The sequence below is a fragment of the Strongylocentrotus purpuratus genome, unplaced genomic scaffold (genome assembly GCF_000002235.5).
Source record: "Strongylocentrotus purpuratus isolate Spur 01 unplaced genomic scaffold, Spur_5.0 spur5_scaffold_1, whole genome shotgun sequence".
In the NCBI taxonomy this organism is placed as follows: Eukaryota; Metazoa; Echinodermata; class Echinoidea; order Camarodonta; family Strongylocentrotidae; genus Strongylocentrotus; species Strongylocentrotus purpuratus.
The window spans coordinates 29,809,740-29,823,203 of NW_022145594.1; the positions used below are offsets into that span (position 1 = coordinate 29,809,740).

Below are 13,464 nucleotides of genomic sequence, written 5' to 3' on the forward strand. Positions count from 1 at the left end.
TTCAGCTTTTATTTTTGTTTACGGTTCAAAAAAATTTCAAAAAATTTGAAACCATCTTATTATTTAAAATATTATTTGGTATTATTGTAATTGTTTCCTCAGTTATATACTTTCTATTTGTTCAGTTTCTCTTTGTTAAACCAAAGTGTTGTTAATGTTTTGAGTTGATTTTAATTTACGTTTCTTAATTTTACAGTTGTTTTATGATTTACCCTTTTCTTCTAATTTTGTTTTGATTCTCTTTATTTTGATTTGCATTTCCTTCTTATCCCCCTTTTCTACTCAAATGCTCTTACAACTTGCTTCCCCCTCCCTGCCAATGCTGATGACATTGCTACGGCCATTCCTCTAATCTCTCCACACCCCCTCCGATGCTCGCCCTGCCCTATCTTCCTTGTGATGCTGGCTGTGTGAATGACTGTACCCACCCCCTCTGGCAATCCTCAGCTGAGTACGGATGAGATATCAGTGGCAATGCAAAAGCTGGAGGAGGCAAGGGTGATGACCATCAAGAAAATAGAACAGCTAGAGATCGACGTTGAAGATTTAGAGATCCAGGAAACCGAAACACTCCAAGAGGTGCTTATCTTTTCATTTTTCGCTTCATCATTTTATTCCTTTAACCTTTGTCCTATCATTGCGTTTCCATTCTAGTTGTTATAGATCGGAGAGAGACTTCAGTGGTAAGCGCTTTATAAGCACTGTTTTTATTTATTATTTATTATTTACATGTATTTCACATACATGGCAAAGGCTTGCCTGATATAGCAACAGCTTAAGTAAACACCATTGGATGCATCTCGTCTTTTGAGAGCAGAAGACAGAAGAATGTGAATTCTTTTTTCAACATCTTGTGTTAAGTGATACAAGTGTCTGAGCAGACAATTGGTTAAATTAAGTAGTTCAATTCCATAGATTCTGTCAACAGAAGGAGAAAAAAAATGTTTATGAATATGAATATATTTTGGGACCTCGTCTTTTTTAAAGATAGATGTTTCACAACGGTTTCATGTGAAGCTCTGTTGATACCTATTTGAAACTATAGGGGGAAAATATCATCATGCCAGTATAGCAAAGATGAAATTTCACTTCTTATTCTGTCGCCCAAGTCGTAAAAGTTTAAAGAAATGGCCATTAAAAGTTAACAATGCTATTAAATTATGGTGCATTTTTAAGTGAAGATAAAGTACAGTAGTCAGGAAAAAGATGAGCTAGTAGGGTTTTTTGTGATGTCTTAAAAAGCAGATACTTCCTAAAGATAAGCTGAAACTGGGGGTTTTATAGAGTCATAAAAATAAAATTAAAAAGCAACATCACGATTTAGTCAACATTGCAGAATTGAAACTATTCAAAATACTCAGGAAAATGTTGAATTGGAGATAGGCAATTCGGTCAGGCAATGTGTGCTTGCAATTGTGCCTAAAAGCATCTTTGAAATCAGATAAAGATTATTACAAAGAAAAGCTTTATCTAACCTTTGGGAAATGCAGGTTAAAAAGTTAAAAGATCTTTCAGTAAATGAAGTTAAGATGATTTCCCATGATGTTGAAGTATTGAGAGGATTTGATCTATAAAAACTATAAACGATAAAAAGATACATAGTAAATAGCATTACTAGACATTTAAGTCCAAGACTTTACATGGTGAACTGACCAGTATAAAGGTGAAATAGATTATTTCAAATGGTTAATTTTTAAGTTTTAGTCTTTCATCTTTCAGAAAGCCCAAGTCAAACATTATCTCAAAACATAAACAGGAGCCTGAGGGAACTAAAGACAAATTTCATTTTGACCAGCAAAATAATAAATTCTGACTGGTCTACTGTAGATAATAGGGTACAGTCTTCAATGTAAACCCATTGCGTACTGGTAACGGGTGGGACACATATTAAGCCTATGGGATCGAGAGAATTCAGAAGTAAATGGTTTAACAATTTGAAATGGATAGCATCTTGGACTTCCACTTTTTCTTCTCTCCAAATCTGGGCCAAGAGCTTATCATCAAACCCCTCTTAACTGGATAACCTTGCCCAAGCTCTTCCTGTCGCACGCCCAGGAAAGAGCCCGTTACGGCTTGTTAGGCGGTCGGAGTTGACCGAAGAAGGCACTCTGTTTGTACCCTCCAGAGAGGGCCTGGAAGGAAGGGTGAGGAGGGGGTTGTTGATGAGCTACCGTTTGGTGGAACAGAGACGTTTGTTTTGTTTCGCAGAGTGACCTTAGAGGTTGTTGTTAACATGCTCTTCGGAAGCTGGTGAAGACATAGTGTCGTAACATGAGGCCTGTTCTCATTAGCCTGCACTCCTAACTTTAAGTTGCAGCTTAATTCTATTTCAGGGGTATTTGCCTTATCACAACTGATCAAGCTAATAACTGTAGTGACCAACTCTGGCTCATGGGAACAGGGAACTTAGTGTCCTAACATTAGGCCTATTTTCATTAGCCTGCATCTCTAACTTTAAGTTACAGCTTTACTCTGTTCTGGGGGTATCTGTCTGATCACAACTGATCAAGCTAATAACTGTGGTGACCAACTCTGGCTCATGGAGACAGGGAACCTTAAGTTTTGACTCTTTTCCCTAGAAGACCCAACTGTTATAATTCCTGTTCATCATGTATCAAGCTCATCCGTGTCCTTCGTGGCTAATGGGGAAGCGCTTTCCATCATTTCCGGGGTTAAGTATTTGTTGATGGTAGCTTGTATATACAAAATGGCCTGGGGTCTTTGGAGTTAGAGGAAGAAGGTCATTAGTCCTTCCTTACATCCTTTTTGTGATGTAGGTCACTCTGCCCTTCTTTCAAATGTTTAAAGCCAATCTGCACTAGTTTGGCCAGGAGGATTAGACCTCCCTGCAAGGTCACTGACAGGTGGTTATCTCATCAAATCAGCTCTCAATTAACATGAGAAAGAGGGGATCACGGGGGACCAACAGGCACCAATTAGGCATTGTTTGCTATATAGAGGGCGCAAGTAGCTGTAAGTAGTGCAGTGGGGCTTTAATGTAATCAAGGGTAACCTATTTAAGATTTTTTTGTGAAAGAAATACTAATGCGATCTTCTAAATTATGTTTTTAAGGCACAGAAATAATCAGTTTATAGATATTCATAGAATTTTTAAAATAGATTAGGTAGAATTTTTTGCTTTATATTGAAACAAAACAAGGATATGTTATGACTAAAGAGTGACAATGCTAGGGTCACCTATAAAGGGGGGGGGGTGAAATGTAGAGAGGGAAAGGAAATAATGACAACACTGTACGCAATGTAGATTCCCTTTTTCATAAGATTTTCTTCCATTTTATACAACTGGTTACCCACCCCCCCCCCCCCCCCCCAAGTAAAGTTGAGAATAAATTAATTGCATGCAAGGGCCCCCCTAGAATCTGGATTTAAGATAAAGAAATATGAAATGATCTTTGATACATCTTTTTTTTTTCTCTTCTGTGGTTTCTTTTGAGGGGTTTTACAACAGTATACGTGAACAGGGCTTCCTTTACGCGCGCAAAAAATGAAGGAAATGAATAGGATCAACCATCTGTTGTTGTTTGAAAACTTCAACACGTCTAGAAAACACTTTCCTATCTGGTAGTGAGAATGGCTGTGCCTAAATCTGAGCGATTAAACACCCAGCAACCCGTCCTCTAGCACCCCCGCAAGTGTCTGCTAACTTCACCCATCGTGACTTCCATATTTTGTTACAGACTTCCCCCCCGCCCGGATCATTTCAATTAATTGAATACTTTCCAATCCATTTCTAGCATATCGGTAGATAGTCATTCCCGTTTACTAATAGACAATTTTTGTTAGGTGTAGTGATATAAAGCTCAGAGTAGCTGTTGAAGTTAGCAACAGAAGTTTATCACTTCACTCCTCCATACGATGGCATGATAGGGTATCTTTAAAGAGAAAATCTCAGTTAAGGTGCAATATGTTACATTCTCTCCTTTCATTAAGGATCTAAAGGTTTATTTCAATTTGAATACTGCCTGTATCTATCTTACGCTGATTGCAAGTTGTTTTGAGTTTATATTAAGTTATAAAACAAAATTGAAAGATATTGATATTGTCTATTTGGAGACAGAAGGGCATTGACTTGAATCTTTTAACACAGAATTAATGCTCTTCTTGCTCTGGAGTGATGATAAGCTGTAAGATTTACTGCCTAGAAATGCACATGTAATAACGATAATAATATTGGATACTTATATAGCGTACATATCCACCATGCAAGGTGCTCAAGGCGCCCCAATATTACCCGGCTCTGCTAGGCTACTGGTTTTGTTGCTCACAGCATTCAAGTAATTCCTTCCTGCCAGTACCATTTTACACCTGGGTGGAGAGTGGCAAATGTAGATTAATGTCTTGCCAAAGGACATTAGTGCCGCGGTGGGATTCGAACCGCAGACCTTGAGATCCACAGTCCAACAACGTATCCACTCGACAATTACACCTCTATATGTAGTTAGACTGATTGTTTATTCTTGTAAGAATCTTGAAATAAAATCCTTTTGTTTTGAAAAGTTAACAAAAACAAGCCAAGAGTGAGCAGTTGTCGTCAACCAAATAAATGCAAAAAATGTGGAGAAAAAATCATGCTACGATACAAACAAATACAATCAGAAAGCAAATGCATAAAGACATGCCCCAAAATCAGTTTCCCTCTTTAAAACTCCTTGGAAGAGTCTATCGATTGCTCCTGTTCATGTGTTCGGCTGAGAATACTTTAATCTCCTCTCTGCAGTTGTCTCCTTGCAAAAATCCCTCATGACTAATTGATTGAATCCAATTCATAGCTAGAAATTCAAGCCTGCCCTTTTTCTAAATGAGTATATCCTCCTCACGGTAACTTCACCCTCCGCGCTCGCCGCATAGGTGAAACTCGGTTCCCCCACCGAAGAAAAATCGCCCTTTCTCCGACAGGTTTTGGCAATGAGATTGTGTCTTACGATGGGGTTTTGGACTAATTCTATGGATTCTGTCAAACATACGGTAAGCACAAAATCAGCTTTTGTGATAATTTACGGTTTGTTATATTGGATGATGGATTTTGACAATGGCTTGGCTTGTTTTTATCAAGTTATAGGGTTATTAAGAATATCTGGATTATCCCTTTGATATCATTCAAAGGATACTCTTGTCTTGTTATTTATTCTTTATTTCTGTTCAATAAACTACCTTTACATGGAAGTTCATCCCAGAATAACCAAAACTATTTTTCCTTTCAAACAATATGATAATGTTCTACACAGTACATGCACGTTGCAACTTCATTTTCAACAAAATTCGGCCAATGACAAAGCCCTGTGCATCCTACATAGTCTACATTTTTTTTTAATTAAGCTTTTCGTTCAACTGATTAATTGATATTCTTGAAAACTCTTTGTCTGGAATATTGAATACTAACGCTTTTTCATATATTTCAGATTGTATTGTTAAACAGGTGAATAGTTAAGTTATTTGTTAACTAGACACAAAGAAGCTCTAGGAAATATTCACAGAACACTTTATTTCACTTCTTTGATAAACACCAATTGAAGAAAAAATGGGCAGATAGTCTGTTGGGAGGCATAAGGACCTTCACTTGTTACCAGTAAGAGCAATAACATCCTTCTGAATTTATTGACTCATCTTGTCAAGCAACAGAAATCCGTTTTCCATCGATTGAACAATAACAAAGGCCATGTCACAGCAGGTTGAACAATAGCGGAGATAATGCCACTGCAGAATTGTACAGAACAAAGAAGAGTACAATGACAAATACACATTATGTGATTCCCGTTTAGAAGAGAATACAAAAGAGGTTTTAAGGAAGTTTAAAAAACCAATGTGTATCAAAAAAATAGAAATTAGTTAATCTCATATACATGTACTTTTAAGATGGAATTAAGGCCTTTTTGGCTCTGAATGGATGGTATTAATAGCCAAGATCAAGAAGGGTATTATTACTATGGAAAGGTATATAAAGCCCTTTCAGTTCTTGACAGACAACTTCTGAGTATTGTCTGACACCTGTTTTATTGTGAGCTCAACATGAATGAGCTTTGATTAATCCTAGGCTTATCTTCCTCTCTTGGATTAATTCATGGATTAACTTGTGGATTAAAGTCTTCATAATTATATAGAACTCCTGGAAAATAAATTCAGCTGTACACATAGCATTCTATGTTCTCTATAGAAGTTCATTGATAAATCCTAATTCCAGAAAAAGAAGATTAATTACACCTACAGAGGCAGAATGTTGCCAAAAAATTAAATTTAATGAGCACTTATTTGTTTAATTGTCTTTGATTTGTATCTCATAGATTTATATATGAATAGGATTAGCATTAAGTTTACAGATATCATCTTGTACCACATCAAGATAGGATTAAAGTAGTGGACAGTCAGGTTGGGAAAAGTTAAAAGTATCTACCATATTAAATTCCTACATAATAAATTCCTACAATAGTTATTTCAACAAATATTCAAGTATAGCAACAGTAAGAATAATGTTATTCATAAGGGTAGAAGTTACAGTTTACATTATTGATGTCATATTATTGCAGCAAAGAATACATATAATTAATTTGTAGGGAATTATTGATTTAGTATTAGAATGTATGATTGGCACAATTTTCTATGTTTGTCAATATTTTAGATTGTTAGCAAAAACCTTGCCATGAAAGTTTCTGGTTAATTAGTGCACTAAACATAACAACCATTATAGAAATAGGACAATTTGGCCTAGAATAAATTGAATTACTGCAATGCAAAGTGTGAACATTTATACACTATGATTGTAACTAGTATGAAAGGTAATACATGTACATGAATTGGCGTGTCTTATAATGTGTTAATTGGATTTTCCTGTGTCCCTAGCAAGCAATGTTAGAATGCCTCATCGTATTTGAGATCAGATCTACAGGTCTAGTCATGGTCATGTTTCAGAAGACATTTGTGAATGTTTTGGTTTTTAAAGGGGAAGTTGTATTTCAGTTTCGTAAACTAGAATTCGTAAACTTGAAACAGACGTGTTACTCAACATTTATTCAAACCAGAGTAAATGTTAGAGAAAAACTGCCTGGGTTCATCCCCCCCCCCTCCCCTTTTCTGTCATTTTGTCAAAAAAAGGAACAGTTTTCCAGATCCAGAAATTCAGGAAGTAACGTGACGCTCATTTGGCCTAAGGTGACACATGAAATTGTTTGGTTACTTCGTCATTGAATCCTTTATAGCGACATGTGCCAACCTGATTACCTAATCGTTTCCGCTGTCAAAATGCCCCGACCATATGGGATATCTTCTGTTCTAATAGAGTAGGTCAGAGAGAAGAATAAAAGCAAGACGTTGTTCTCAGCACAGTCTCCTTGCAATGCTGTTCCTCGGCCTGCAGAATCTTTAATCTCGATGTTCTGGATTGTTAGTGGACAATTATGATTATGGGTCTACAGTGATACTAATATTACAATTATTATGGAATATTTATGCACAAGGGCTTAGTGATATATATTATCATAGCTTGCCATTTCTACTGTCATAGCTCTTTTCTGTAACAATATTTCTCATGGTTTGCTTAAAGAATTGAATGTAACTTAAACCAAGTCTTTCTTACTTTTGAAAGTTTATAGAATCATACATTTCACTTTTTCTACTTTCAATTACTTCATTCCTTGCTATGAGTTGCAATTACTACTGTGTCTTATCGTATTTAAGAAAACAAATCTTGTACAATCTGTTTTCTTCTCTTGATTGTGAACAAGCAAACTTTAGAATGTATCTAAGAGTTTCTTCCTCTCTTCTATTATAATCAATTGTTAAAAGTATTGATTTATTTTCATTCTCTGCTTATTGCATAATTTATTTTGTTGTGTTCTTTATTATTTTTCACTTCTACTATTTATGTTTCTTCAACTTTGCTCTATGATTTTTACTTTATATTTTAATTGACTTTTTCCCGGCTTTCTTTACTTTTTGTTGATTTATGCTTAACTTTCTGTTCAATCTTTCTTTTCTCTTTATCCCCAACCTTGTTATTGTGTTGTTAAATATGTTGCTTTATGTTTGTTTGTATTTATGTCTCATTGTTGGATATATGCTTCTTAATTTCCTAACTCCTTTTCATTTCAACTAAAATTTTCATACTTGCTGCTTGTTTTAACATATTTCAAATCACTTTTGATTGTGTTCCTTCATATTCTTAAATTTCATTTCATTTCATTAACTAAACTATTTCAATTATGTCATTCACATTTACCTTGTACCATCACTTTTTAATTAACCATCTTCTGTTTTTATGTTTGTTTTTAACTCATTGTATTGAAAAATATTTGTCCTCTTTCTACATCTCAAACTTATTTTCATATCCAAACATTTTCATCTCAATTCATATTGTATTCTATTAATTATGTCTTTTTTTGTGAATTTGTATATTGTATATTTGCTTCTTTCTAAACACATTTTGTACTAATAATTTCATGTTTTCTCATTGTTTTAATCCAAATTCTTCACCATTTTCTATTTTCTCTATTAAATCATGATGTTTTTTTCCTGATATTTGATGTTGCTGTTGTTTTCTTTAATTGTAACAATGATTGTTGTCTTGTTTTCCTTCTTACTTTGATGTACGCATGTTTACAATACATTTATATCTCACATCCCTTATTTTATATATATATATTTATACATTTGTTGACATGATGTGCATATTGAATGCATGTTGGGCATTATACACCATCGACTGACATCGCATGACATCACAATGGTTCTTGCATGACATCACAATGGTCTTGCATATATACTTGCCATTGATATTGATGTATACATACATTGCCTCATGCCACCATCACCCCCTCTGTGCAATTTGTGCAATCACTGTGTCCCTCCGTCTGGCATGTCCAACAACACCCCCATTTTAGTTGGAGTTGGAAGCGGCCCTACTGGAGGGGGAACACAGAAGTGAGCTCAGTCAACTTCAAGAGAGGGAGGCCCATTTTAGCACTCTCAAACGCAAGAAGGATAAAATGTCATACGATGCCATAACAAAACGAGAAAGGGTCTGTTTCTCTAGATATTCAATAGATGTGTATAGATGAGTGGGACCGTTCAGAATATAGATATTAGACAATTTTTATATATTTTTTTGTAAATAGCTATAGTTTATGAGCAAGGTTGTTTATGTATAGTTGTGAAGTGTGTAGAAGAGGTTGACATTTATTTGATATTTTGGACGGCAATAACTACCTTACAGTCCATTTATCAAGAAGTTTAGATAGATCTTGTCACCATAATGATCCTAATTAATTATGACTGAAGAGACAAGGAAGAGCTTAGTCCTCACTGCTAATTGCCCTTTATCATCTTGTAAGTCATCTCATGCTTCTTGTTGTTGTTGTTGTTGAGATTAATGGCGTTTCCATCGTCGTTGGATGATTTTCGCCATCACATGACTTTTTATTTTAAAAGTGTAGCCATAGAATGAAGAAGAATTGTTGCCAATTTGATCATTTAGAAAAGCCTTGTTCGGGGTGAGTTGATCTTTACCAGTGTTGCCAATTAGAGAAAAAAAAGCAAAGATGATCAACTTCACTCTTTTACAAATCACTGTCCTAGATGAGATAAACCTTAAACAAAATACCAGTGTTGCAAATTTGAGAAAAAAAAGCAAGGATGATCAACTTCACCCTTAAAAAAAAATTACAGTCCTGGGTGAGATAATCCTAAGACAAAATACCAGTGTTGCCAATTTGATAATGGAGGAAAGCTGATCAATATAGCCCTTTGTATCCCTGTCTAGGATGAGTTATTCTATAGCATGTTGTCTCGACCAAACATGACATGTTTTGTTTTAAAATTGTTGCCAATTCATTTTAAAAAGCTGATCAACTTGGACCTCAAAAATCCCTGTTCTGGGTGAGATAATCTTTAGAAAAAAATACCAGTGTTACCAATTTTAGAATGAAGAAAAGATGATCAATTTCACCCTTTAAAAAAAATCACTGTCCTGGGCAAGTGAATCGTTAACAAAATAACAAAAAAGACAAAATACCAGTGTTGCCAATTTGATAATACAGATGAGCTGATCACTAGCCCTTCGTATCCCTGTCTGTGATGAGTTATTCCATAGCATGTTGTCTGGTCACTTTGATGGTCCTAATTAATCACGACTGAAGGGATAAGGGAGGGATCAGTCCTCACTGTGAATTGGCCCTTCTCGTCATGTCCGTAGTTCCTGTTGTTACTTGACAGGATTGACTCTTCCCTCTTGTTAAAACAACCCACAAGGATGCGACGTCCTTCAACGGCAGAAGGACTCAAGCGACATAGTGCAGTTTTTGTACCGTGTATCTTCAAGAAACCCAGTATTGTGGATGTGTAGAGTGTTGTGGTCTAGCAGATACGTCACCGAACTGTAGATCACATGGTTTGTGGTTCGAGTTTCAGCCTGGCACTAATGTCCTTTGGCAAGACGTTGATCTACATGTGCCACTCTCCACCCAGGTGTAGTAAACGGGTACCTGGTAGGAAGTTATTCTTGAATGCTTTCAGGATGTTAGGCAGCTGGGCTAAAGCCGGCGTAATGAAAGTACTTTGTAGGTGCCTTGAACATCCCCAGTAATGGATATGTGCACTAGTTGTATGAATGTAGCTGTTATTACTATTACAGAAGCACCCCTATACACAGTACTCAAGACTTTTATCTTTTGTGAAGCGTCCAGATTGGAATTGTTATGGTCTGTATCTATAGGCCCCCTGTGACAATATTCAAATTTGAGGGACCACAGTAAAAATTTGTTTGACCCATGGACACTTGATCTGCTTCATAAGCATTTCCTAAAATGAAAATTGGAACAGCTTTTCTCATCGACTATAGGATTTGTTCAAATTTGCTTGGAGGGTTCTTTTGGGAGGGAGGGGAGGGGGGCTTTCCCTCCAATATTGGTCCCTTACCGCAGAATGCCTTACCTTGCATTGGGATAATGTGTTGGGAGTTTAGGGTTATGATTGAGTCGGTGTCAGGGTTAGGATTAAAATCATGATTAGGGTTAGTAGTAGGGTCAGAGATAGGGTTAGGGTTGTTTCTGTGGTGGAGTATTCTGGCAGTTGTTCTAATTCTTGACCTCATAGTGAAGTGACTTGCTACCTTTTGCCGCAGAAGGACACTGTCTAGTTATCTCTGGCTAAAGTTAGCCTCATCGATGAGCAGTTCCTTGTTTAACCAGCGCACACCCCCTAGGATGTGCTGTCTCGTTATCTTCAGCTAAAGTTAGCCACGAGGAGCCCACACCACAATTATTCATAGTACAGCCTCCCTCGTGCCAACTTGATGATCCTGTTAACCTCGTACTCTCACAAGGCATGGAGTTATTGAGGATTATAACATCCCGTGCCGGAGAGATGCTGGTGTTTTCAACACGCTTTTACAAGGGATACTTTTCAGATTAAAAGAACCTCTCTGGTGTTGGCCATGTGCTTGTTTTAAATATCATACTCTCACGAGGAATAAAGATAATCCGGATTATGACCACCCCTGGGAAGTTGACTAGATGCTTGTGTTGATATCATATTCTCAAGAGGAATCTAGGTACTGGTATTCAGGATTAGAAACGTCCCCTGTCCTAGGTGCATCCGATGATCGTGTTACTACCGTGTTCTTGCAAGGAAAGAATAGCCAGGATTGTATTCTTCTCTGCGTCGACTTATTGCTTATGTTCACCCTCCTGTACAAGAAAAAGGAATAGTTTGGATTTAATGTGAACTCACTCGTCAACCAGATGCTTGTGTTTGAACTGTCTACTTACAAGTGATATTTGGATTATAATACATTCTCCTGTCTGGCCTAGATCCTATGCTATTACCCACTTTTTACTAGGAAGGGGGATAGCTGGAATAATAAGGTCTTGTGTGCCGACTCGATGCTTTTCCTATTGCTATCTCTTTTAAAAAACAGGACTACTTAAAGGATTATTCATAATATACCCCTCATGTTCCACCTAGATGCTTGTGTAATCACCATGCTTTCGTAATGGACAGTGATAGTTGGTTGATTCTATTTTAGAGTCGTCGAAATCTTTGTCTTAAGAGGTAATCAGCATTTGTAAACATTGCGATGCTCATGTTAGTCATGTGCTTTTGAGAAATGTGTTGTTTGATGGAGCTATTTTAGAGCTGTTGAAATCTATTTTTCTTTGAAGGGAAGCAATGTCTTTACAAACCTCATGAGTAACATGAGTGTGATATGGGAAAGCGCTCATGTCGCCAGTCTATGTCAATCGACGGCCTAAAATTGACTCTTTTGATCTATTGATACGATACAAGCAGATCATTTGATTTAGTCGAAAGCATGTTTATGAGTGATTGAATGGGTTATTCAGAATACTGACCGAGGCAGCTAACAAGCTGATAACATTCAGTTTTTTATAATAATAAGTCCTTAAACCTTGTTGACACAACTTGCCTATTTTTTCGTTCAGAATACTACAATATTACTCTTTACCATTTTGCTTTAAAAGAAATTGGGGGATTTTTCTCTTGTATGTCATCAAATAGAGTAAAAGAGCAATCTCTACATAATTATGCTGGAAGTATATATCGTTTCTACCCTGTTTTGCTTCTGTAACAATTGCAAGTTATATCAATAATTTAAGATTTGTTTTAAATCATTTTTAATGAGTTTACAAGCTTGATACTATCTCCTGTTCTTTATAACTTTTACTGATATTCTTAACAATACTTTGTCTGTCAGGCACAACCATTTTTCGGGGCTCTCTTTTTTTTTCTCCTTCTTTTTTTAAAAGTAATGAAGTAATTGCTACTTCAATACTAAAATTATATTTTAACTATTTTAATGTTAAGATTCAACCTTAATTCTATCACGAAGCTTGATTATTCATCTGCTTGTATGTATATGTATCTGAAGAAGTGATATACCATTAAATGGGCAGGAGCATGTTTTGATATGTTTCTACGGTGCACTTGTTCAGGTGCACAGCACAATGACCTTCTCCTACCATTCTACGACACAGCGGGGATCCCCCCTAATTAAGTCTAGCATCGGCATACATGTACATTACTGATAGCTTTATTTCAAAGGGAATTGGTATTTGTTATCCCTTTCTCCAAGAAGCACAAAGACAGAGAGCGATTATGATTTGCATGATATCAAACCAAACTCTCATTGTAGCCACCCCCCCCCCCCCCCTCCCCTACTTTGTCTGAAGGTGATTGACTACCGGTAGTATTGTACCATTTTTGCCTTTTTATCCGTTTTGTATTTATTTCTATTTTCAACATATTTTCAATGTATTCCAAAGACCTGGGCCCTGTTTCATAAAACTTGTTATCAATAACAAACGCTAAATTTCTATGACAAATTTGCTCTCAGCGAATCAAATGCAACGATTTCAGTAGCTTATAACAGTTATCGTAACACGTTATTGATAACAAGTTTTGTGAAACGGGGTCCTGGTGAAACCATCCAAGTGATGAAAA

General features: G+C 36.3%; 1 protein-coding gene across 6 annotated transcripts in view; it reads left to right on the forward strand.

Moving 5' to 3' along the window:
• LOC577428 (pleckstrin homology-like domain family B member 1) overlaps nucleotides 1-13,464 on the forward strand; it is a 77,846-nt gene that overhangs the window by 46,074 nt on the left and 18,308 nt on the right. For 4 of the 6 annotated variants that reach the window (XM_003729333.3, XM_011680454.2, XM_030978001.1 and 1 more), the window contains 2 exons: nucleotides 448-579; nucleotides 8,892-9,029. The exons of 1 other annotated variant lie outside the window; for it this stretch is intronic. In XM_003729333.3, coding sequence (XP_003729381.2) covers nucleotides 448-579; nucleotides 8,892-9,029 — 270 coding nt within the window. The remainder of the gene's footprint in view (nucleotides 1-447; nucleotides 580-8,891; nucleotides 9,030-13,464) is intronic. One more of the 6 variants, XM_011680461.2, reaches the window with a different exon arrangement.